At 40.0% G+C, this 27336-nt stretch overlaps 1 protein-coding gene across 41 annotated transcripts in view; it reads right to left on the reverse strand.

Moving 5' to 3' along the window:
- The window catches only part of KCNMA1 (potassium calcium-activated channel subfamily M alpha 1), an 873358-nt gene that overhangs the window by 197208 nt on the left and 648814 nt on the right, over positions 1-27336 (reverse strand). For all 41 annotated transcript variants that reach the window (XM_075130775.1, XM_075130771.1, XM_075130770.1 and 38 more), the window contains one exon: positions 4083-4193. In XM_075130775.1, coding sequence (XP_074986876.1) covers positions 4083-4193 — 111 coding nt within the window. The remainder of the gene's footprint in view (positions 1-4082; positions 4194-27336) is intronic.

Raw genomic sequence — 27336 nt, forward strand, 5'->3', positions numbered from 1 at the left:
ACATGTGGCCTAACATCTGAAGGGAGTGCACTGAGAGAGACCAGAAAAGGGGACAGAGGTGCAGCTAGTCATGGAACCATGACAGTAGCTCTCATCAATTCAAACACAGTGAGGTGCGTGTAACTATTATATTTGATGTGTAACTATTCTGTCTCATTGAGATAGATGCAGTATCCATACTGCTTGGCACAGCTGAGATCTAGGAATCATACACAACAGCACAGAAAAGGTTCACATTGGCAGCTAGCATTATTTATCAACTCTACAGCTCCCAGGTTAATTAAGAAACACAAACAAACCTAGAAAATAGGAACAAATTTATCCATCAAAGATGTGCTCTTAGCAATATCAATTCATACATACAAGAACAACACTGAGCCCTAGAAACTCCTCGGCTTTGTTGAGTGAAAGGAAAATCTGCCTAGTGTATGGGCTGCTCACTCAGACCACACCACACAGTTATCTACCTGCACTTTGATGCAATTCCAGTCATACAGTCAGACTGTATAATTCATACAGTAGGTTAACAGCCACCAAGAGGACCTGATAATACCTCTAGATTGTATTAACTGTTACTAAGTGCATTCGTTATAATTTTGTCATGTCATTTTTGACCAGTGGTCATTTTCACATAAGCAAGTAGTCAAATGAAAAGTAATTCATTATAAAAATATGGCACATACCTATCTAGCTCTCTTAGTAACAAAGAAAGCATTTACTTGCCAGGTAAACAGCGTCAATTAAATAAAAAAAATGTTTACTTGCAGTTGTGTGTGCCTTTACTGCAAATGCACATGCAAAGGAGTAGTAACTGCTTAGTCACCCATCCTGCGTACGGGCAGTTATCAGAGTTCTATAAACAATTGTTGAAAGTGCATATGCAATTGTGGGTGCAAGTTTGTCACACCTTTTTTTGTGCCGGAACCTTTGGAAATTAAGTTCCATGTGGTCATGTAGAGGGAAACTTCCCTCCTATCCTAATAAAATACGAGCAGTTACCAGGGGATATCAACTGTATCCATTATTCCAATTTAATGGCAATCTTATAAAATCAGCCAGGTAGCAACTCTATGCATTTTCAACTTCCGTTATCCAATCATCACAAATAATTCTTAACCTTTTAATCATTTTGTTTGACAAGAAGGAAAGTGGATTGCTTGCTGTTAAGTGTATTAATATCACTCATTCAAAAACAGCTCATGGCACTTAGAAATGCATGCTGCTCTTGATAGGAAAAGACAGTTAACACCATATTTCTCTCAAGTAAATAGCTATTTCTAACAGACTCTCCCTAAGACATGCCAATTTGATGTTGAATTGTGTGTAACGGGATGCTAGTGACAAACAGCAACTACCTTTAAGCAAAATTGCTGACGGGAAGGGCATTCCAAGCAACTAATGACTGGCTGGAGAAGTTGTGGCCCAGTCAGTCGTTAACTGACAGGAAATACCTGACCTAAACATGATCACTAATATTACCAGATAACATATAGTTTTAAATAATTTAAAGCAATTGCTATTTCTATCTGTCTGCAGCATCACTATGCCTGTGCAACAGCATTTTGTTTTTGTAGTACTGCTGTTTTGCTAGCAGTCACAGTTTAATAGAGTAAAACCAGAGAGCCCCAATACCTGGGGGTGACTGAACCAATTTCATAGATCTACGTGGATTGTATCATTCAGTGCTCATCATCTCATTCATTTTTACAATTCAAAGTGCATCCTGGACTTCTCCAAACTGTTCAGACTCTATGAGCAGCTAAAAGCAGCAGCAGTGTACCATGGAGCACTTCTTGTTACAGGATGATGCCAGTCATTTTTCAAAATTTTAGAATCCAACAATCTTTTAACAAAGTCATCGGAATGGGATATTTCTGTTAATTTACATAAGATGTACTCATCTTCTGCAGGTTCGTAATCTCCCGAAGAGAAGATTAAATGCAGCAGAATCTCTTTTGTGATGTTTGTGTTTGGAAAAGCAGCCAGTTATGCACATCTTTAAGTAAGTTTCAGCATATATTTAAAATATATGGTTAGAATCAGAAAACACAGCTTTTCTGCAATTTAGCTTGCAACTGTTAGACAGATGAGGCATAAAAGTTGGAGATGGAAATAGATACCTATGAATGGGCATTCCTAACATGAGTTCTCAATCTGCATCATAGATTGCATGATATAATCTCCATAAACTAAATTTAGAACTATCCAGGGCCAAAGAAAACTTCTGCAGTAGTTATTAATATGTGTTGAATATTATTTCTTATTTCTGAGTGTCATGCACTCTTTAAAATATACTTATCTATAAAACTAGTGACATACAGTTGAGTGTTTCTTTACTATAAGAAGCATGAGTCTGAAGTCCAGTGGCTTCAAGTACCGGTACTATTAAGTACGCTAGTAGGTGGGAACAATTGTGGTAACCGATAGGAAATAGCTTATGCTCAGATAAATTGGTTAGTCTCTAAGGTGCCACAAGTACTCCTTTTCTTTTTGCGAATACAGACTAACACGGCTGTTACTCTGAAATAGGAAAACAAGATTTCATTCTCAACATTCCATTAGTTTCGCAATGTTGGCAAATATGCTGTTCAAATCAGGATAACCACAGATGATCTGATCTATCATGGTATTTATTTCTTCAAAAATTCAGATATATGTATTTAATTCATTATTCTTCATTAATTATCATTCACTAATTATTTAATTAATTTGAAATTTATTTAAACTATTTCTCTCTTAAAAGCAGCAAAGAGTCCTGTGGCACCTTATAGACTAACAGCTGTATTGGAGCATAAGCTTTCATGGGTGAATACCCACTTCGTCGGATGCATGTAGTGGTATTTCTCTCTTGTACAGCCTATTAAATCAAGGCTTCTCATTCTTTGTACAGCATTTGCTTCCTTAATTTATTAACGACATGTATAAAATATCCTTGGTCAGGCCTCCTCTTTTGCAGAGGCATTATTTTGAGAATGGTAGGAAGCATTTTTTTTTTTAAGTGTCAAGTTTTAACTAACTAGGCTGGGTCAATCTGTTCCTTTTTTCTTCCGTGATGATTTGTTTCCACTTGCTGTTGGATGCAGAACAACACAAACACCTATTGAACAATGTACCAACTGTATACCAGACCAATTCAGTCTTTGTTGTGGCTTAGCTAAAATCAGTTAGGGCCAGATATCCCCCTTTGATGCGTACGGCTCTAAATGAAGTCAATGTGAGATCTTCCATGCACCTGATGGCAGAATTTGGGCCCAGAAAAGAAATGAAAAATTTCTGTGCAACTGCCTGGATGTTCTTGAGACTTTCTTATAGAAAGATATTGAGCTTCTCCTAGGAAAGACACTGATTAAGATTAATAATGGATACAAATATTTAGAAACTGATTTTTAGGCCTCAGTAATTTAACAAGATATTTTGCAGGGAACTACCAGATAACGTGCAACCAATGAAGAATAGCAACTGACAGCAAGACTGGGAAGTATTCATGGATTGACACTACACACTTAAAAAAGCTTCATTGGAAAATGAAATAAGGCTTTTTAAACTGTAACAGCAATGTATGACTTCATAATGCAATCTTGGCCTTTGTGTCATCATGATAAACGGGAGAGATAGTAGTTCACACCTATATACATGTTTGGTTTGTGCTGTATGTTAGGTAAGTATTTTAACATTTCACACATGTGAAAAGCAAGGCTCAAAGAGATTTTGGCTGGTAATATCAAAAAGAGTTTATGGGAGTCAGGCACCTAAATCCCACTGAAATTCAATAGAAGTAAGCCTCCTTAAATCCCAACCTTAGACTTATAAAAAGCTAGTAGAAGAGTCACAAATTGACATCCTGGGTCAAATCCTAGTCCTATTAAAGTCAACAGGAATTTGGCCATTGATTTCAAAGGGATCAGGATTTCACCGCACAGGTTAAAGACATCTCTGGTCTAACGTCACTGAATAAGTTTGACCCTAACAGTCTCATTGTCCCCTGCTCTACCCTCAAACCAACACTGACTCCAAGGAGACTTTAGAACATTTTCAGACCTTTTTGATTAGCAAGAAAGGTTTTGGTTGGAAAGATTACTCACTTATGCAGAAAGACGATTTCCACGTTCACATCATCCCTGTCCTTGTGCAGGAAGTCCTTCAGGAAGTTGGACACACTTTCAAGTGTTATGTGACCACAGACAACTATGTGCCTGTGACAGAAAACGTACAGTTACTTTTGCAGGGAAAACTAACAAACAAGCATGCAAACAAAAAGGGTAAAATAAACTGTTGGCTGAAAAAGGAAGCATTCTTCCTGATCCCACTCCCTGAAGTCATCAAAGGAAACCATCAATATTAGAAGGTACTTTGACATTGAAACTATATATGGGCTCTCACCTGATGCTGCAAAAGACTATTACAAGCAAAACCATTTGGCCAAGTGGTTTTAAACATTTAACAATAAATATTATTATTTATGTATACACTTATATGCTGTATTATCCAGTCCCTCTCAGAGTCATATTTCTCCTTCCACCTCCTCTTCTAAGATTTACTATTAAATTTTTTGTTCAGAAACATAGAGTTTATCATGTAATGAGACAACAAATCTCCCTGAAACGATTCTACTTATTTTCCCAGTTATATCAGTGAAGCCAGTGAGAAGCTTGACATATTATGGGCCATAAGCAATAAAAAGAGAAATCTTGCATTTTCTACTGTAAGTCCTACAGTGGGAGCACTTTACAATAAGTGGACATTTTTTAATTCTGCAATGCAATGGAACACCCTCACAGAACCAGAATCTGTACAGAGTGCTATCACACTTATGCTCCATGCAATTTCCAGCAGTGTCAAAGGGGAGAACCCAAATATACAACACAGAAACAGTGTCCACTTCTATAGATTGATTTCTTACACACTGAGTGAAATGTCTACAGTTCTGTCCTTTCTTTGCTTCCTTGCTTAATGGATTGTTAAGCCACTTATTATAAAGTGTTGTCCAAGGACTTGTGCTCCAGCATGCTCTACAGTGGCTCAGTGTTTCTACCACAACACAGACAAAAGCATGGCTTTCATTAGTCAGATGAGTTCATGAGAGGTGCTGGTATTTACAGTACTTCCATTGCTACTGCTGTTGCTTGCCACATTTCTTACAGCTGTCAGGGAAAGAGAGGGCAGTAGAAGTGTGGATTCAATTTAATTATTAAGGTAGCAGAGAGTCATTCAGTAATCTGACCTCATTACAGCTGATTGAGCCTATATGCTGATTGCAACAAAGGCACAATTTATTTGTTGGCTGACATCTGAGCTGCCAGCAGGTGGCCAAAATGAAGCAAAATAATTTCAAGGGCAAAATTTAAACTGCCCAAGTCTTACCTATTTCATAATTGTTCTGTGCGCATTCCATTAATGTAGAAACCTCATTGGCTGGAAGCAACAAATAATAGGTAGCAGCAATAATCGCTTATGTAATGTACCATAAGGGACTATTATGGGAGCCTGTACTTGCTTCATAATTTGGTGCTTGACTAAGTATATGAAAATAATGCAATGAACTCACTGGTGAAAGGATAATGATGCAGAACAAAAAATAAATCAGTAATATGCATGATGCAGTTAATAATATCACCATCATGTACTACTACGTTCGCAGTGGTGCCGGTAGTGACTAGGAAAGCAAAGCACAATGAAGTATTATACCAATCCAGCACACTATAGGGGACTGCTTTACTATTACCGCTTTATTTTCTAATACTCCATGTGCTCATGGCTTGGTGGGTTGTCACTGAAAGGCCATATAAGAAGTGTTTGAGATAATTGTCTTCCTAAATTCAGATCTAAAGTCTTGTGCTAATGTATTTGTGAAAACAAACAAAAATCACAGACTGTTTTTTTCCTTCAATTTGTAATGGTCTATATAAAATTATATTTAGGCTATACTATGTCTAATTAGGACCTGGTCCTACAAATACGTATTTGCCAAGTGCAGTGCTTGCTACCATGAGTGACTGCTATAGCTTCAACGACATCATAAGCTATATGTTTGGTAGAATTGCATGAAGACCTGGACCCACAGATGGTGAACTCCTCAAAGCAGGAAACAAAAACTTCCTCCCCTGTTCCATAGGTTACCAAGCACTGCATCAGCATGCAATAAGTAACAAATACAATAAACCAAATATCTGACCCATTTTTCAGGCAAAAAGAGACTTGAGAGCTGCCCTGTAGGGCCTTCACAATCTGGCAGTTCATAGCAGCCTCTGTGCTGGAGCCAGGGCTGGTGTAGAAATTGTCACTAGTTTGGGGAGCTGCAAACTACTTCTTGGCTGCAGCATCCTTCAGCTGTGCCCAGTGTTCGCTGGGTGCAGCTGAGGGTTCAGCTGACTACAATGATCATAGAATCATAGGACTGGAAGGGACCTTGAGAGGTCATCTAGTCCAGTCCCCTGCACTCATGGCAGGACTAAGTATCATCTAGACCATCCCTGACAGCTGTTTGTCTAACCTGCTCTTAAAAATCTCCAGTGATGGAGATTCCACAACTTCCCTAGGCAATTTATTCCAGTGCTTAACCACCCTGACAATTAGGAAATGTTTCCTAATGTCCAATTTAAGCTCATTGCTTCTTGTCCTATTCTCAGCGGTTAAGAACATTTTTTCTCCCTCCTCCTTCTAAAAACCTTTTATGTACTTGGAAACTGTTATGTCCCCTCTCAGTCTTCTCTTTTCCAGACTAATCAAACTCGTTTTTTTTTCCCAATCTTCCCTCGTAGGTCATGTGTTCTAGACCTTTAATCATTTGTGTTGCTGTTCTCAAGACTTTCTCCAGTTTGTCCACATCTTTCCTGAAATGTGGCACCCAGAACTGGGCACAATACTCCAGTTAAGACCTAATCAGCTCAGAGAAGAGTCTGTGTCTCTCTCATGCAACAGAACACTAAATTCAGATATTGCATCAGCTCAGAAAGTGTAGCAAACTCATTACTCAATGTAAATGAATGGAGAGTACAAATATGACTTTAAGGGCTAGGTCCCCATGGCTGTTTCATCCTGTAGGCTCTCTCTTTGTGAACATAAGCACAGCAGAACAGATATCTCCATGTTATTTCTTGGGGGAGTAGTCAGACTTAGGTAATCAATGATCTTGGTTGAGGCAAACAACAAGAATGACTGAACACAGAGTTAAGTGCTAGCATTCACAGTGGTCAATATTTCCTTTGAGGGACACAAAACATGGTCACAGTAGCATGAAGTCAATAAGTTACTTGTAAGCAAAACTTTTAGCGACTGCACAGACTTTTTGTTAACTCTTCTCACCATCTCTGGCTTTTATACAGAGCAGCAAAGAAGGGTCTCAGTAAAAGGCTGCTCTGAAAGCAGAAAGGCTTGTGTCAACTGCTCTTGGAACAGTTCTCTCTAGAGACCCCAGCTTTCTCCTAACTGCTCCCCTTCTATTCATCTCAAATTAGCCCAGTCCATCAACTTAACCCAAAATGAGTCAACCTGCCCTTAAATTCCAAGGCTTGCAGTCTTCCTTTTTCTCTCTGTGAGCTTCTTAAGAAAATAAGAATGGCCATATTGGGTCAGACCAATGGTCCATCTTGCCCAATATCCTGTCTTCTGACCATGGCTGGTGCCTAATGCTTCAGAGGGAATGAACAGAAGAGGGAAAATATTGAGTTATCCAGCCCATGTAATCCAGCTCTAACTTCTGGCAGTCAGAGGTTTAGGGACACCGGAGTAAGGGGTTGCATTCCTGACCATTTTGGCTAAAAGTCATTGATGAATCTATCCTCCATGAACTTATCTGATTCTTTTTTTGAACGCTGTTATACTTTTGACCTTACCAGCATTCCCTGGCAATGAGTTCCACAAGTTGTGTTCTGTGAAGAAGTACTTCCTTTTGTTTGTTTAAAACCTGCTGACTATTAATTTCACTGGTGACTGTGGTTCATGTCTTATGTGAAGGTGTAAATAGCACTTCCTTATTCACTTCCTATTCATGATTTTACAGACCTCTATCATATCCCCCCTTGGTCATTTCTTTTGTAAACTGAACAGTCCCAGACTTTTTAATCTCTCCTCTTATGGTAGCAGTTCCATATGCCTAATCATTTTTGTTACCCTTCTCTGTACTTTTTCCAATTCTAATATATCTTTTTTGAGATGGGGTGACCAAGACTGCACAGAATATTCAAGGCATGGGCATACCATAGATTTATATAGAGATATTATGATATTTTCTGTCATATTAACTATCCCTTTCCTAATGTTTCCTAACATTTGGTTAGCTTTTCTGACTGCCACTGCACATTGAGCAGATGTTTTCAGAGAACTATCCATGGTGACTCCAATATCTCTTTATTGAGTGGTAAGAGTTTAATTTAGACCCCATCATTTTGTGTGTATAGTTGGGATTATGTTTTTCAATGTACAATACTTTGCCCTTATCAACACTGAATTTCATCTGTCATTTTGCTGCCCAGTCTCTTCACTGTTTACCCCTTTTTTTCAGATCATTTATGAATACATTGAACAACATTGGCTCCAGCACAGAACCTTGGGGGAATCTCACTATTTACCTCTCTCCACTGTAAAAACTGACTATTTATTCAGATCCTTTGTTTCCTAGCTTTTAACCCATTACTGATCCATGAGAGGACCTTCCCTCTTACCCCTGGATTCCTTATTTAGTTTAACAGCCTTTGGTGACAGACCTTGCCAAAGGTTTTCTGAAAGTGCAAGTACACTACATCCATTAGATCACCATTGTCCTCACATTTGTTGACACCCTCAACGAATTCTAATAGATTGGTGAGGCGTGATTTCCCTTTACAAAAGCCATGTTGATTCTTCCCCAACATATTTTGGTGAAGAGTAGGGCTGGAAGTACTTGGTTTCAGCGTTGAGGGTCTGGGGTAATGAATTTCTTGAGCATTCTCTTTAGCATATCATTAAATCTTTCCACTAGACCATTCATCTGTGGATGGCATACTGATGTGCATAATACTTTGATTTTCAGAGGGCAGCAGACATATCTCGTCATGATATTTGTTCCCTGGTCTGTCAGGATGTCTTTGGGACTTCCTACCCACACAAAGACAGTGATATGGCTTTCGAGTATCAGGTCATGTACAGAATGTACTTGTTATCATGTCATGTCTGGAGGCACTCTTTTCTAGGGGGCCTATAAAGTTGATTCCTATTAATTCAAAGTGGGTCTCTGCCCAGAGAAAGGATATTAATGAAGCCCATGGAACTCTCTTGGGGGCCATTAATTGGCATTTGGGACATGATGCACAGAAATTCTTGGCTTGTTTAAGGACCTCTGGCCAAAAGCATCAGGCTAGGATCCTAGACAGTGTCTTATTTTTCCCAAGATGTCCTGAACATGGGATTGGGTGTGCAAAATGCAGGATCTTGCAATGATATACTGGGGCACTAGTAACTGCATCTGTATCTCTTGTGTCTGCCTGTCCTGGTCTATGCAATAGAACAAGTTTATCTTAATAGCAAAATAAGGGTACTATTCAGCCTTCAGGGGGGTCCACCTCCTCATCATCTATCACTGCTACTTGTTTGAAGGCCCATTTCAAAGTCTTGGTGGTGTTTTTGCTCCACATGGAAATCTGAGAAGTCTGTTAGCTTCTCTGAGTCCAGTTGCTGAGGGGGTGTCTCATTTAGGGCCATGGAAGGCCCTGCCTTGGAATCTTCTGCATTGCCTGGATCCACTATAGTTTGTGGTCTCCATTATGTCTGTGGAGGGGGGCCACCTCTCTCTGCTCTTTCCTTTCTATCCACTTCTCTCTTCAGAACTTTTTCCTTCTAGGCTGGGAGGAAAGTAGGTCAGAGTCCTTAAATGGAACAGGACCCCTAACATTTCTTTTGGAATGTCATCCTCAGGCTCCTATGCTAAGGGAAGCTTCTGTAATAGTTCAGGGAAATATGTCCAGTCTTGGTCTAATATCACTGGGTAGGAGATCCAGAGACACACATACCTTCATCTCACCTTTGTTCCCATCAACAGTCAATTTTACTGTCATGCTAGGATACCCAAGAATATCTCCATGGGTGCATTTAATGGGGATTTCCCCCTTTGCCAGCTTCCCTACTGTTCCCAGTTTCCACTTCCATACAAATGTATGGTCACACCCCAAGTCTACAAGGGCCAATGTTTCTTGGCCATTCACCTCTGATATTGTGAGTTTCCATGGGGCTTTTTTCTGGGCCCTATTGTCTCCTGTCCAGACATGCCCAAAATTACACTTCATCTAGTGGCAGTTACAAAACCTATGTGCCTGTTCTCCACAGGAGTAAAAAACTACCAAGTCTGTCCCTTGTCTTTCTAGTGACTTTGTCCTCTTTCTGAATTTCTCTTGGCCCTTGTTCCTGTATTGGTGTGGGGCAGGGGGCTGGGAAGGGCATTTAAAGTCATAGACCCTGCTGTCTCAGGGGAAACTTACCCATGGACCCCGAGAGGAGTGCCGGTTACCAAGGCTGCCCAACAACCAGCCAGCTTTTTGGATTTCCTTGGGTTTACCCAATATGGGCCACCCCCACCTTTGGTTACTCAGTTTCTTTCTTCAGTGTGGGTACTTCTGCAGCAGAGGGCCACTGGATGGTGCGAGCAGCCATGTAGTCCTCTACAAGAGGGCCTATGGGAGGCATCTGCTAGGGTTACTGGTCGCTGACTGCAAACACAATCTTCCTCCGCCAGTGGAGGAATCTGTACAAACTGCTCCATAACTAAGAGTTCTGCTATCTAGGATTCCATTTGAGACTCTGGCTTTAACCAACACCAGCAGAAGTCCTTTAGCCTTTGGGCGATCATCCGTGGCCATGTTTTTGAGGAGGTGGGGTGTGATACTGCTCATGATGGAACTGCTGACAGTAGGTTTCTTCACAGTCCAGTATGGACTTCACCTGTTCATAGTCCTAGGCCGCGGTGTCAAGTCCCCAGTATGTTGCCTGGGCTTCCGCAATGAGGAGTGGAGCAAGCCGGATTGCCCACTGGGCTGAGGGCCATGAGAGACTGTGAAAACCTTTTAAAAATTACCAAGAATGATTCCAGGTCATCATCTGGGGAAATGTCACGGTCCCCTGAAGTACAGAACATGCATTCCCTGTAGTAACAACACCATCAGGAGTAGTAGCCAGCATCAGGTACACCATTTGCTGTAACAACAGTTGTTGGTTCAATGCCATCTGTTTAAACAGTTGTTGCTGCCTATGTTGTTCCTGTGCTTCTAAATCAACCAGTCATTGTAGAAGCTGATTCGCCTCCATAATTCTCTTACATATATACCAGAAAAAAAACAAAAACAAAAAATGTGTAGTTTGTTGCGGGGGAGGGCTTCTCTTTTTTACAGTTAAAGTCAACTCCACTTCTGGTACCATGTTGTCAATTCTCTTGGGGCAGTCAGACTCATAGACTTTAAGGCCAGAAGGGACCATCATGATCACCTAGTCTGACCTCGTGAACATTGCAGGCCACAGAACCTCACCCATCTACTTCTGTCATAGACTCCTAATCTCTCACTGAAGTCCTAAAATCATGGTTTAAAGACTTAAAGTTACAGAGAATTCACTATTTACACTAGTTTAAACCTGCAAGAGACCTGTGCCCCATGCTGCAGAGGAAGGTGAAAACCTCCCAGGGTCTCTGCCAATCTGACCCAGGGGAAAATTCCTTCCTGGCCCCAAATATGGGAATCAGTTAGACCCTGAGCATGTGGGCAAGACCCGCCAGCCAGATACCTGGGAAAGAATTCTCTGTAGTAACTCAGAGCCCTCCCCATCTAGTATTCCTCACCAATCATTGGAGATATTTGCTGCTAGCAGTCGCAGACTGGCTCCATGCCATTATAGGCAGTCTCATCACACAAACGTATCACGCTCAGTCTGGGTTTTTTGCCCCCATTGCTCCTCTTTGGAGGCTGTTCCAGAATGTCACTCCTCTGATGGTTAGATACCCTTGTCTAATTTCAAGCCTAAACTTGTTGATGTCTAGTTTATATCCATTTGTTCTTGTGTCCACATGGGCACTTAACTTAAATAACTCCTCTCCCTCCCTCGTATTTAGCCCTCTAATGCAGGGGTTCTCAACCTTTTTCTTGCTGAGGCCCCCCTCAACACGCCATAAAAATGCCAGAGCCCAGCAGAGGTGGGGGGAACTCAGGGCTGAGGGGGAGGACGACCCTTGGGCGTAGGCATAGTTTTACTTCCATTTTGGGTGGGCAAGGGCTGGCGGGGCACAGTGCACCTCCACTCCGACTCACTCAGGAGGTCACCCAACCTGTCTAGACTGTGGAGGGATGCAAACAAAAATATAACTCAAAGGGGGGACTTAGTTTAAAAAGTTTGAAAATTGCTCAGGGTGCAGGGAGGGGGTAGCTAAGGGCTGTGTACGGGCAGGGGAGTAGCTTAGGGTGCAGGCAGGGGGTAGCTAGAGGCTGTGTACAGGCGGAGGGGGGCTCCCAGCTTCAGCAGGGGTGGGGTGCTGGGGCTCCCAACTTCAGCCCCCTGCTATTCCTGGCTTTGGGCGGGGGTCGGCCGGCTTCAACCGCCAGCCACTCCCGGCTTCGGGGGGAGAGGGGAGTGGGTAGGCCAGCTTCAGCCCCGCGCTGCTCCCGGCTTCGGGGCGTTGCGAGGGGTCAGCCGGCTTCAGCCTGGTGCCGCTCCTGGCTTCAGGGGCGGGGAGGGAGAGGGTTCACCCCTGTGCTGCTCCTGTCTTCAGTGCTGGGACTCGGGGCACTGGGTTTCAGCTGCAGGGCTCCATGGGCCCCATGAAAGGACTCGCAGACAACCAGGGGAACAGGGACCCTGAGCTGAGAACCGCTGCTCTAATGCATACATAGAGAACAATCATATCTCCCTCCCAGTTTATCTAACTGGTTTCTATCAGCTTAACCTAAAATGAGTCTATAAGCCCCTAAATTCAGGGTTTGCAATCTCTGTCTCCCTGTCAGATTATTTAGAGGCAGCATGGAATGGGACTGTAGCCCCTCCCCTCTCCCAGGCCTTTCTGCCTCCCTATCTCTCTCTGTTCTCCTTCCTTAATAGTTGGGCTTGATTTTCTTATTGGTCCCACCTATGTTTGCAAGATCCCATGATTGGCAGTTCTGGCAGCAATGCTGGGGATGTGGTCAGCCTGGATGCCTGTAAATGGGGAAGATGCACCTCTCCATTATGTCTATGCTCAGTTTTGTAAATCCCACTACAGCTTGTCACAAAAGTTTTGTTCCAAAATTTGCCATGTGGTGTTTGTACTGCTGATCTTCCTTGGGGGGTTCTGCCAGTGAAGGACAGGTTTAAATAGCAATCCATGGTTGCCTTAGCCAGACCCATTTCCTAGCCACTTTTGAGGTTGCATAAATTAGCTTTGCAAGAGTCATAGATGAATTATGCCTCACAAATCACCACGTAATATCTGGATGAACCTAGTTCATTACTTAAAAACTTACAAATTAGTGATGAGCAAACCTCAAAAGTTTCAGAGGTTGTGTTCGAATACGCTCATTCTTTATGCTTAAGAGAACATTAAATGTAAATTCTGAACCTCCTGAGTCTGCCAAATTGAAGTAACAGCTTTGGAAGTAGTAGTTTTCTTGGGGTATTCAGGCACTCTTCCTGCATCTGTTCCCCAAAAGCAACCGGAATTGCAAAGGCACAAGAAAATGAAAAATAATAGCAAAAAATAAGCAATTTTGATCCTAAGAATCATAGTAAGTGGGACTTATTTGCCATCCCTATTTAGGAGTTGCATTTTTTATCTTGTTTAATTGGTATAATATTTATGGCAACAGGAAAATTTCTTTGTTTAGGTAACGGCATTTTATTATTGCTTTTTACAGTTCTTAAGACTTCAGATTCCACTTGCTCTGCAAAGACTTCCAGGGGCAAGTCCATAGAACAATATTGATTTCTTGCACAAAAAAGACATTTCCTTCCTGGATGCAAGGTGGGACTGAAGACATACTTTAACTCAGACAACAGTAACTTTTTTATGTTTTTAAATAGCTTCCACATTTTATAAGAGCAAAGTGAAGACCAAATACTGACTGTAAAGCCATCAGCTAACTTGGTTGCAATATGGAGGTGGACTACTACAGCAGAAACTCAGGTTAGATTCTCAATTGCTTTGCAGTTTGGTCAGTCATTTAGTCATGCATAAAGTGTCATAATTCTGATTCAGTAGCATTTTACACCCACTTTACCTTAGTGGATAGTACTACATAAGGCTCAAGACAGTGGAGAAACAGGAACATAGATTTCTTGTACGTTAGCAGAAGGACTGGGATCATATGAAAGTGGCAGAATGCATTGGAACTATGTATTCCTTATACACACAAGTTCATTATCTGTCCTCTGCATCTTTGCTTTTTCTTATATTGTACTAGTTGTCAGATACAAATCAGAGTAATTGGGATAGGGAATCTTCTGGGTTCAGAATAAATAAATAAATAAAATTCTCCCTTTAACATAAGTGATATTTTTGCATAGGAGAGAGATTGATTGAAAACAGATTGCCTTCTTGCCCAAGGAGAGTTATTAGGTACATTATCTTAGAAACATTGGAAAAACCCATATTGTTCCAATCTGTCCTGTATCTGATTTAAAGATTTATAGCTTCCCCTTTCTGTGCCTATAATCATTCCCTTTCCCTGCAACACCCATTTTTTTCCATACAGTAAACATTTAAAAAAAGCCAACATATTGAAAGTGTTTTGAATTCAGTTAGAATTGATTGATAGTAAAATAACGTTGTAGTAATTCAGAATCTGGGCTAACAGACTTGCTTTGATGGGAGTATACTTTAAGAGGCATTATCCAAGAAATTTAGTCTGAAATATAGGTTTTGGTTTTTAAAAAGTGCCAAAATCTAACACAGTATTAATCAAAATTACTTTGTTGTATTATACTTTCAAGTTTCAATTGACAGGTTCTTTTTCCAATTTCAAAATTCACCTTGCAGTGCGGAAAACTCAAGCACTACAGCACTAGGTTATAGGTCCTGATCCTGCAATTTCATCTACACAGGTAGATGCTAGCACTCATGCAGAGTTTAATTGACTTCCCAGGGATACCATGTGTGTCTGAGTGAATCCGATTATAAAAGGAGAGCAGTGGCTAGTGCATTAGAACAAGACACTGAACCTGGCTATATAAATGGAGCAATGACATTTCTTTGAGTAACACGGAAATGTAAAACACCACCATAAATGGGTCAAAGTAATTTAGATTTTAAAAACAAAACAATTAGTAACACAAGTAAAGAAATATTACAGTCAGATTACAACTTTCCTTGCAATGACTTGGATGCATCCCAGAATTTGGGCCATGATTTTTAACCTGAATTAAAAGTTGAATTAAAGCTTTGATATCATTTCTCATAATATTAATTTAACGAATTAATTTGATTCTTTACATTTTTGAAAAAGAAACAAGGGGGGGTTGAGTATTTCAGATATCTGTATTATTAATTGTTCATGAAGACTAAAGTCATCCTATTTCTGTAATATCAGTGCCTTCAGTGGAATTACACCAATGATGAAACCGTTCTAATAAATCAATGCAATTTCATAGCATGTGAGGTACTTGTCCTGCAAAAGTATCTGTAACAAGGTGGCTCACCCCCTAAGGACTGGAAGGCTGAGGCTAGCCAATCCTGGGTTGCACGAGGGGCCTCCTTATATGGAAGCAGCAGGAAGCTGCAGGATGGAGCTGACAGGAGAAGGAAGTCAGGCCTAGAGGGCTGGGACTGGTGGCTTTGGGTGGAGCAGACTGGGACAGAAGAAGTCTGTGTGTGACAGAAGAACCAGGGCTAAGGATGAAAATTTGTGCTATGGTCATGGGCTTTATTTTGGGACTCTGAGGATTGTTTGAACCACTCCTGTTATTAAACCAGCCCCAGGTGGAGGCACTGTTAGCCACAAGAGAGACTGCATGGAGTTCTTATGGGCCCCACAAGAGGCCGATAACTGGGGAAGGGTGCCTGCAAACCGACTCCTGGCCACAAAAGGGCACTCAGCAGGAGGCAGCTCCTCTGCAACTGGTGTACTTGGCAGGATTTGTGATCTCTGCCCACCTAGGAGGGAAATGGAAACTGAAAGAGTAACAGTAAATAGAGAAGGAGGACATTGTCCGCTTATTCGCAGAAGGCAGCAAGTCTCAGACGCTCCTCCTGCAACTTTAGAAAAGTCAACAAAAGCAGTCTGAGGTATAGTTTGCCACCCAGCAGCAGTATCAAGAGTCTCAACATCAACAACCTGAGCAGTTTTTACAGCAACTCGAGAAATTTGCAGTACTAGGACAGGGCAGGCCCGTCCTGGTGTTGGGAAAGTTGGGCCTGAGAACAATGCTGAGGCCTTTCTCTGAATCTTTGAGTGGGCCGCCTGTGTGGCAGGCTGGGAAGATTCCACTCGCACAGTCGGCATAACACCATTTCTCACTGAGGAGGCTCAGGCTGGTTATAGAGCTCTGAGTGGCCCACAGTCAAACTTGTACCCCAAATTGAAAGCAGCCATGTTAGATTAGGACTTTCACCAGAAGCATACTGGTGTAAGTTCCACAATGAGCCATTTCTATGGGGACCACAACCCTGTGTGGTAGCCCAGAGGTTGCAGGACCTGGCTGATCGGTGGCGGACTCTGGAGACAAACTCTCTGGGGAAAGCCATGGACCTAATTATTTTAGAGCACTTCTTACAGGTTCTGCCTGTGGGAGTTCAAACTTGGATGAAGCAGTTTTGGTAGTCTTCTGGGGGCGGAAGCAGCGGAAAGAGCAAAGGCTTACTTGGAGGTTGAAGGAGCCAAGCAGCTAGAGCTATAGACTCTTTACACAGATTCTCTGTGCCTCTGGGAGTCCATTGTTTTCACAAGGACATAGCCCAATTCACCACCTCTCATTTCCTCAGAATTTCTAATCTCAAAATTACTATTAGCATTATAAAGATAGTATACATTACAGAACTATAGGGCTCTTCATGGGTGAATCCCTTTGCATGATCAGGGATGGAATTTGTTCACTTGTGTATATTTGTTCACTTGCTTATATTATCTCTTAGAGAGGCACTAGTTCCTTACAACATAAGTTAAAATTCTGATAAAAGGTCCTTAAACCAATACCATTACCACCAAATGTACGGTGGGTTAAAGCAAAGAAAAAGAATAACTAAAACATCCAGATTCCTGAAGTAAGATAATTAAGAACACACAGTTAATCCATGTAAACTGCACTGTAAATGAAAACAGCTCCATCCAGAACAAGATTCTGCAAAACAGATCTCCTTTCTCTTTACTTGTGCCTCCTCCGGAGAAGCCAATATGAAATACAAATGTCTCAGCTGTTTATTTGTGGAGAAGTTATATCCATTTTTATTGGCAGAAATATAAAGCACTTGGACGGGGGGAAAAATCACCCTACCTATTCTGTCATAATAAATCAGAGAGAATGAACTGAAAATTCCATTCAATATTCTCTGAATATATTGTGTTCACTTTGTCAAGTTAATGAAATATGGCAGATATTGATCTAGATGTCTCTTTAAAACTATAATATTTATATCAAATACATATGTTTTAATCTCTTTTCTAACTTCCTGCTTAGTCTTCTAGTCATGCCTTTGTCTACTGACCATCCTCTCTCTGCACAATAGTAGCAGGACGATATAGTTGGAAATGAAACACAGTGGGGTACTTGATGAGCCTACCTGTATTCTATCATTGTAAGGTGAAGGGAGTTTCATAGTACCAAATGTTTATACTTTCCCTATTCAAACATATCAGGATCACTCTGTTCCAGTAAAAACTATCTATGATTCTCATCAGAGACTGGATATACTAGGTTTTTTTTATATACCAGATTAGCTGAACATGCTCCCTAAATAAACTAGAGTAAACTACAATGTGATGTACTTTTGCTTTTTATGACTTATGTAATATCACTCAAGACTTTACAGGTTCTGATTCAGCAAAGCCTTTATGCATGTACTTAAGTCCATCCCTATTCACTTAAGCATCTCCTTAATTTGATTATACCCCCCTCTCTGAGGTAGGAGAGCAGGGCAATAGGTTGTGAAAAGCCACCATTGCATTCTCTCTCAGCCTGATAATTTTGATTATTATTGGACAGAGGAGACCCACGTACATAGATTAAGAGAGCAGAGCTTGTCCTTTTATTTATTTTTAATACTGCAGAGGATACAAGAAACAAATGACATGGCTCTCCACTGTCTTGCATCTGATGTAGCCATTGACACCTGTGAAATGAGGATGTAAAATGCTACCAAATCAGAGCATGGTATTTTAATTTCAAAAATGACTTGCATCTCCTAAACCTTTGTATTGTGTAATATGCTGCTAAATGTCTGATGCCAAGATCAGGCCCAAGAACTCCTATCCTCAGAAAGGGATAATGGAAAAACACAAGAATATACCACAAAATGCAGTTTGTGTGACACTACTTTGAACCTAAAACTATAGTCCTGACACAGGCAAAAATCCCTATTTTTGTCTGCATCAGGACTTTCAGATCAGGGTTCCACATTACATGGCAAAGCAATAAGAGCTAACCAGGAAATATACCTTTATCAGACATTATAACAACTTAGCTATTGCTGAACCACTCACTAATTCATTTTTGGCAGAGATGCTGCTGGTATACTGTATCATATCTTGTGACAGTCAAAGCTTGAATAGTATTTCTTAAAAATATTATGCACTGATGCTTTTAAGTTCCTGCTTAACTGATTTTTATTGCAAGCATGTGGAATTACAGCTACTATTTTTACCTGCCTCTGTTCTCCTTCAGCTATTTGTTATGAAATAGATTTTCATTATAAAACCTCTCTGTAGCACTGCCCAGTCTCCTGACCTGTAAGTATACCCTTATTAGGCAGGTTGAAATATCTCTATTCATGTGGTTATGGAAAGTGCGTCTCATTTTAAAATTAATCCTGTTCAGATGGTCTTTAGTAATGATATATGTCTCTCAAGACTGAAGAACGCTCACTACGTATATCTGCCTAAATCTAAAGTTTTACCATAAATGTACAGAGGATCAAGGGGGACAGCTTTTTCATGTGTGCTTAGCTTTTATCACCTATGCTTCAGATATAGTCACTTGGATGCCTGCATTCATGCCCATTGTTAAAATGGCCTTCAGCCTACCACGTAATAGTAGGTTTTACATAGTCAGCCTGAAGAACTCTGCAAGTGTTATTCCTTCAGCAGGAATGTTCCCTCTTTACAAGCATTGAAGTCCTAGCATCACATCTCCCCTATGCTTGATCACTGACAGAATCTACAGCATTTCATGCCACACCAGTCATAAAATCTTATGTAATGGTAAATAGTGTATCATAATAAAATCTAGCCAACCTTATTTTTTTTATTTTTTGAAATGGCAGAGAGTTTGGTGAACTTGGGCTGTCTTTACTTGGAAGCAGAGGTGAGTATTTCCCACAACAAGTAGTCTTCAGTCTACTTAGTAGTACACAAAATTGATTGGATGCTGACTGGATTGGCTATATCCTTGGCAGCAGATATTTATTTGGTGGGGGGAGGTACTAAGGTAACATCATCTGCACTTGAATTTCAGCATGTCTTGCTCTCTGTGGTTCTAGACTGTGTAAGCTTCAGCTTGTGACTTACAACAACAGTCATTGTAATGAAGGGATATTGGGTCCCTTATTGGAGAGACTGTCCAATGTCCCCTTTCAGGAACGCAATAGATCAGCTTCCCTCAAATGAGTAATTTATAGGCCTGTGCCCAGTTAACTGTCCAATGACGCTAACAGTCTCATCACCCTCTAATCTTCCATTTAGAAACAGGTGCTGAGAAGGTTGTATTGGAGCTGCTGTGGCACTGTCTGGAGTTCTTAGATTTTTCTGAGCCCTTTCATGGTTCACAGATTCCAAGGCCGGAAGGGGCCATTATGATCATGTAGTCTGACCTCCTGTACAACACAGGCCATAGAACTTCCCAAAATAATTCCTAGAGCAGATCTTTTAGAAAAACATCCAATCTTGATTTAAAATAGTCAGTGACAAAGAATTTACCATGACGCTTGCTAAGTTTTTCAAATGCTTAATTACTCTCACTTATTAAAAATTTGTCTAGCTTCAATTTCCAGCCATTGGTCTGTGTTATACCTTTCTCTGCTAGATTGAAGAGCCCATTATAATACTTGTTCCCCACAGAGAAATCATAGATTGTCATCAAGTCACCCCTTCACATTCTCTTTGTTAAACAAAATAGATAGAGGTCCATCATGCTAGAATTGCGTTAGACCAGTTGGCCGCAGCATTGAACTGGGAGATCATGTTCAGTGATTCTCCACCACGATCCCTAAATCTTTTTCAGAGTCACTGCCTCCCAGGAAAGTGTCTCCCATTGTGACGTGTATTCTTTGTTACTGGATGTATACAGTTAGCCATATAACAATACATATAGTTTGCTTACTCCCAGTTTACCAAGCAACAGAGATAGCTCTTTATCATTGACCTGTTGTCTTCATTATTTAGCACTCCCTGAATTTCTGTCATCTGTAAACTTTATCAGTGATGATTTTATATTTTATCCAGGTCATTAAAAAAAAATGTGTTAAATACTGTGAGGCCAAGAACCGATCCCTGTGGACCCCCGTTGGAAGCACACCTGTGTTGTTTGGTCTTATTTCAAATTTGGTTATGGCTTGGAGAATAAGATGGTCATTAATTTCTACCTGTGGTTTCACAAAGGGCAGGTGTTCATGCTGATTCTTCTATGTCAGTCAACAGTATTTAATATCATTGACAATGATGTTCCTGTGGACAAGTTGATATCTCCACAAGAAACTGGAAGGGATATGTAGAACTGTGTTTGAGTGGATTATTTTGTCAGAGATATTCCAGATTTTACTATTGGGCAATTGCTCATGTGCCACAAAGGCTTTCAAGTGAGTATTTCAAGTGATATTCTGCCCCTTTATCTGTTAAACATGGATGTGAGGCTACAGATTTCCTCCCTTCTTTTCTCACTGAAGTAATGTGGGAGGAGGGGAAGCATGTGTGCAGTGCGTCTATGGAGTATTTAGGAATTGAGCTATTGACGTTTTTCCAGTAAAACCAAATTTTTTTGAAGGCCCTAATTAATTAGGGAGAAAATTGAGGAAATTCAATGTTTCTGAAACTAACTCCAGGAAAGTTGTACTATGTATAATGCTTCAACTCAAAACATGAATTAACACTAAGGATTCATACACTTGTGAACATCATCAGAGCCCCTCTAACCTTTTCACTAACACTGTGCATAGAAAGACAATATGCTCTAATGAATAAAGAGTAAAATGTACAAAAGTGAAGTTTCTTTGGAGCTCATTTTCAAAAGTGACTCAGTTACATTTTTAAAGGTATTTAGGCATCTACAGAGGCAGAGAGGTATCTAGTGGGATTTTCAATAACTCACCATTTGCCCGGACTAGTTACTTGGGCAAAAAAATTGAACTCTGGTGCTTAAAGTTCAGGTCCTAAATTCATATTTAGGCACCTAAATATAAGTGACCTGATTTTCAGAGGTACTAAGCACCCATAGACTCCACTGAAATCACTGGGAGCTGCAAGTGAGCAGCATCTTTGAACATCTGCCCACTTTTACTTAGGTGCCGAAATGAAGAGTCTAGTTTTGGAAATGTAAATCTTAACTTTTGGTGTCAGAGTTCTTCCATCAGTCATACATATATACTAATTATATGTGGGCAAACATCTTGGAAGCTTTTCCTCTTTCCAGTGCTGTTTGTTGTCTCTGTAATCATGAATCCTGCTGAAACTATATGATCTTTCAAACTGGTACAGATTTTTAAGATCATCTCTTGTTCTTAGAAAAGCAACTGGCGTGATTTGGGAATTAATTAATATTTGTGAAGCACTCTGAAAGTGAAAAGTGCTATAAGACAGTACATTCAGTGTATTATTATCAAGCAATGGGTCATGTGCCAGATTAAAATAAAATAAAAAGCAAGATCATAAATATCAGGTACCAACATTAAATATTACCTCTGATACAGGATTTTACTTATTTCTGTGGCCAATAAATCAATGCAGAATTAAGAACCAAGAAAGAGTAATCTCAAACTCTTCCTTTTCCTCATTATAAAAGCAGGACTTGAATAGGTAGGTGGGTTTTCTTAGTCCATATTGCTATACTATCTATGCAGAAATGGAGGACTTCCATTCTTTTTTAGACTGTGATAAGCATTATTTTATGCGTTATTTCTGTGCATTTACCATTTTCCACTCCTGAATACATTTAGAAACTGGGAACTTCCACTGATATCTATTTTGCCAATATGCTACACATTCCTTTATTCTTCTGGCATAAAAATATATTTGAAAAGTGAACTGCAAAATGTTGATGCATAAGAGAAATATATGGTTATATATATGATACTTGATATGCTACTTGAGACTTGTGAATATCTCCTGAGCTAGACCATTATAGCATATTAATGTACCTATCAAGGCCTCAATCCTGCTCACATTGAAGTCAACATGTTTTGTCACTGATTTCAATGACAGCAGGATCAGGCTGCAAGGGACCAATCTTGCTAGGAGCTCAGCACCTCCTGGACAGTACTGATTATTTCATCTCCTGTTGCCCTTACCAGAAGTATATTCAGCTACATCATACCACACATCCCAGACAGAAATGTTGACATTCATCAGGGATTAATTTTATGTACTTATTTCTTATAAATATGCTTAAAAGACTTGTTAAAATGTGCTGGCCCTAATTGTTTATCACTGTCATTTTAAGGTCCAACCAACCTTCTAGGCATGGTTGTCTAATAATAATATCGGTTAGCGGTATGATTTTTTTTTTTACTGACATAGTGTAAGAACGACAGACCTAGCAGTGGGGTCGGTGGGGTTCGAGGCAGGTGCTGCTTCTTTGTTACCACCAGGGGCCAGCAAAGCTGCCACCATTAGGTACTGAGAAGCTAAGCCCTGCAGGAAGTCCTGCCTTGCAACAGCTCTTTGAGATTTCCTGATTGGCTGGCACTTCCTGTATAAACCAGAAAGCCATTTCTGGGAGTTGTCTGAGCAACACAGTCCTCCAGTGTGCTTCTGCCTTAGACCTGCTCTCACCAGTCCTCGCTGCAACTTGCCTTGATTCTAGAGTTCTGGCTCTCGATCTAGGCTTGGACCCCAGCACTGATCCTGGTTCACTGTCTTTGGCTTCAGACCACTGCTGACCCCAATGAAAGACCATGGCCTTACCCAACCCTGATTCTTGCCTCATGCTCTCTATTTGGTAATGGACTCTGACTTTACAGTTTTGACCTAGCCTGCCCACTGGACTGATCTCTGACCTCTGGCCCCAGTATTGAGCAGTTCACTTTATGCCCACAGGCTGCCCACAACCCATCCCTGCCTGACACATAGCTGTGCTAGTAAAAGATGTAGTATAAGTGCGTCTTCAGCTGCTTCTAGCTCTTTTAAAGGGTATCTTAAATTTGATTAATAGATAGTATATGGCGAATAGTCAGTATAGGGCTTTAATTAGGCTTAATTTCTAGCTGTGAGAGTCCATGTACACTTGATCAGCTGTATCCTACCAGAAGTACAGTGATCTGTCTGATTGAGGGATTTTACTGGAATACATCAAACATGTCCTATGTGTAAACAGGAAATCCTCTTTCTTTCCCAGAGTACTCTGAATAAAGATTGGCAGAAGTGGGACATGGTATTTTTTCCCCCTCAGAGAACTTTCTAAAAATGTGACAATGCACTCTAGCACCACCTGGAACATTTCTACAATGCAGGAGAAATCGCTGTTATTGTGCCCACCTAACTGGGATTATTGCCAGGGAACAGATGCAGAGGAATACATTTCAGTGACTGTAACCTTGGATAAATGATACATTTAGTCTGTTTAAACAGCATATCTGATGCTGTTTGCAAGCCTACTCACAATAGTATGCTAGCATGAATGATCCACTGTGAGTCCTCTTATTCACTTCAGACAGCTTCCTTGTTCAATTTTGGCTCCCATGAGTTAATTCTACCTTTTTTTAATAACTTGAAGATTTGTACATGGCTTATATTTAAAACAAGTCATGAAGCATAAATTAATATCCCCCAGCATGATGTATACCTCTGAAACTCTGATAATGAAAAATGTGTATAACTGACATGCCTCTGTTTCCACCAGGGTCTGAGTTAGTTAAGCAGATTCTACCTCATCTCAAAGCAGGGGATGAATACTTGCTTTCTTACTTAGGTACCACAATAATATTGTCTACTACTAGAATATTCTTGCTTTCACATCATATACTGAAACACACAACACACGTGCATAATAACAATGAATAAATTCAAGGATTAGCAAAACTAGTAAAAACTGTGGAGTGCTGTGACATGCAAAAGGAGAGCATGCTAGAAGGTTTACAAGACATCAAACGAGTAAACCACAACTCTAGCATCAGCATTTCAGAATCAACCAGACTTCCGTCTACTGCTCTAATCCTTCCAAATCCCAACATTTTTTTGAGCTACCATGCAGAATATACCCTGCTATTACTTTTGCAATCAACTGAAATTATTTGCTCTTGTATATTCAGTATATATATTGTTCAGTATGGAACATAAAAGGCTCCCAGCCCACTTCCACCATTTAAGGTGCTCTTTCATTTAATTGTTTTAAACTTTTTTTTAAAATGCTCCATCTGTCAAAAGACAACTTTTGTGCAGTTTGCATGGCATTAAGTTATCAAGGCTTTAAGACTTAAAGCATTTTATGTATGATTGAAAACAATGCATTTCTCGCAAGTGAAATCACCCCCAAAATTTCATGACTAATTTTCCACAAAAGAGCTTATGTGGAAATAAAAGGTCATAATTTACCAAAGCTCACTGATTTTTTTCAGCACTTCTGCCATCTCACGTTACTCCATGTGGAATGTTTGCTTAGTAAATCACAGCCTGTATATTCTGTGGAACATGGGAAGTCACTGCAATTTGAATACCTCACTGATCAGACTCATTTTCTTGGGCAAGAATTTGGACAGTAACAGCTTCCACTTTTGTGCTAAAACAGAACAGTAAAGACTTTTAAAAAATAGGGATGGGAAGGGAAAAGATGGCATTTTTAGATTTGTACCTAGAAATGTAAATTTATTGTGCTAAGAAGTGGGCATGAGTTATGAGACCCAGACTACAAGATTTTAGGGAGGCTCATAAACATTGTTACATATCTCTGCCTACATTTCCATTTTTGCTTTCATAACAATGAATAGATTTTAAACGAGCATGCAGAAAAAAATGGAGACAAGAAAAGTTGAAGAAAGACTCTGTCCTCTGACCTATTTGTTCTATCTGTTAATCTATTTAACAAGTGGGGTTACATCACTGTCCCCAATACCTGTGACTCAACACAGAGCCTCAAAATATGAAACATCTCTTTCCATACCAGCTGCTTGAATGGGAATGCTCTTCCAGTGGTCTCGCAGAGTACAACGGTTGGGCAATCACATGTGAATAGATGTGGCAGGAAGCAGTATGAGGACACAAGAACTATTTCACACTCATCACATTTTCTGTAATTCTAAGTGGGTCTTCATTTGAAATTGGGGGCTTAGAAGAATACCTAGCAGAAAATGATACACACCCCTAAGTCCATAGAACAACCCATGTCACATTCTCTTATTACCATTTACATCCTAGTGGAAAATAATCGTACATATTGTATCAAATTATTTAATATAATAATCTAATGTCACTTTCTTTGGAGCTATGCCACTTATTATTAAAGCTAAAAAAAAATCAAAGGTATGTTTGCCAAGGTATTCAGCTAAGTTAAAAAAAAATCATTCTAATTCCTAATCAAACCAGTATGTCTAATGAGTCCAAGATGGCCTGTCAACTTAAATTATCTGTTTGTCTGTCTGTTTACTGTATCTGTCTGTCCACAGTTCTTTTTTAAATCTCTGTGAAGTTCAGTTATTGAGTCCCACGTTTCCTTCTGGAAGGAATCACTAACAGATGATCCCTCTTGATGATATGTTGATGATTTGCTAATATATAGCTTATAAATGTAAGAAATCTGAAGAAATCTCTGAGAAGCATAGCAGATCATAAGAGAGGAGAAACAAGAGATTTTAATAGCTTATACAGCACTGCGGTTTGATTAAAATAAACATCTTAAGCACGTCTTAACTAAAACAATATCTCAAGATGATTAAAATGTTTCTGATTTGAAAATTTAAAATAGTATCTTTCATTAATCTTTACTATCAAGGGATTTATGTATAATATGTATTTATATAGAGTCACATTTAGCTCACTTTTTTCATAAACAACCATAGCAGTCGATAGGAGTTAGTATGAGTAAGGCAAGCAGCATTTGGCCCTAAGAACTATAGACTAATAATAAAATAGAAATCAGAGATGAAAAAAAATCTCTCTCTCTCCACTGCAGGATTATTCCTTACAGTATTTTTTCTAGTATTTTGTCCAGTCCCATTTTAAATTGCCCACTAACGTTCTTTGGGAGACTATTCTTCAGTGTTTGAATCAATCCTGATCATGTGAGCTGCAAAGCATGTGCATGCATACAGAAAACAATTAAGAAAGGGCGGGCCGTCCTATGAGAACATCATAAATGTAAAATAACATGTTAATTTAGGAAGGAGCAATTAAGAACTGATTTCGATCTTCATCCAAAACTCAAACTGAACTTGGCACTAACAATTTCAGAAACATTAATCTGGCTTTTGGGCTTTTTTTTTAAGATTCAGATACCTCTATAATTTGTACTTTGGCTTGGACTAGAAAGGGAAGTTCCAAAATAACACAAGGAAGAATACATTTGCAGAATTTTGTGTAGACAAAACCAAGAATCACTGAAAATCTAATGAGAAAAAGTGATCTCATGAGAACACCAGCCCGAATTTCATAATAAAAAAGTTGGTTGGAAAAGTTCAGAAGAGCATCCAAACACTAAGTTGTCAAAGAGACTCTCCCAGCCTTTCAGAGGTTGGCACGAATGGACTGACTTTGAAGTCTAGTGGCTGCACTCTAGAGCAGTGGTTCTCAACCAGGGGCATGCACACTCCTGGGGGTACACAGAGGTCCTCCAAGAGGGTACCATCAACTCATCTAGATATTTGGCTCATTTTACAACAGGCTACATAAAAAGCAATAGCGAACTCAGTACAAACTAAAATTTCATAAAGTGACTTGTTTATACTGTTCTATATACTATACATTGAAATGTAAGTACAATATTTATAGTCCAATTTATTTTATAATTATACAGTAAAAATGTAAAAGTAAGCAATTTTTCAGTAATAGTGTGCTGTGACACTTTTGT

Source organism: Caretta caretta, chromosome 7 (assembly GCF_965140235.1).
Source record: "Caretta caretta isolate rCarCar2 chromosome 7, rCarCar1.hap1, whole genome shotgun sequence".
NCBI lineage: Eukaryota > Metazoa > Chordata > Testudines > Cheloniidae > Caretta > Caretta caretta.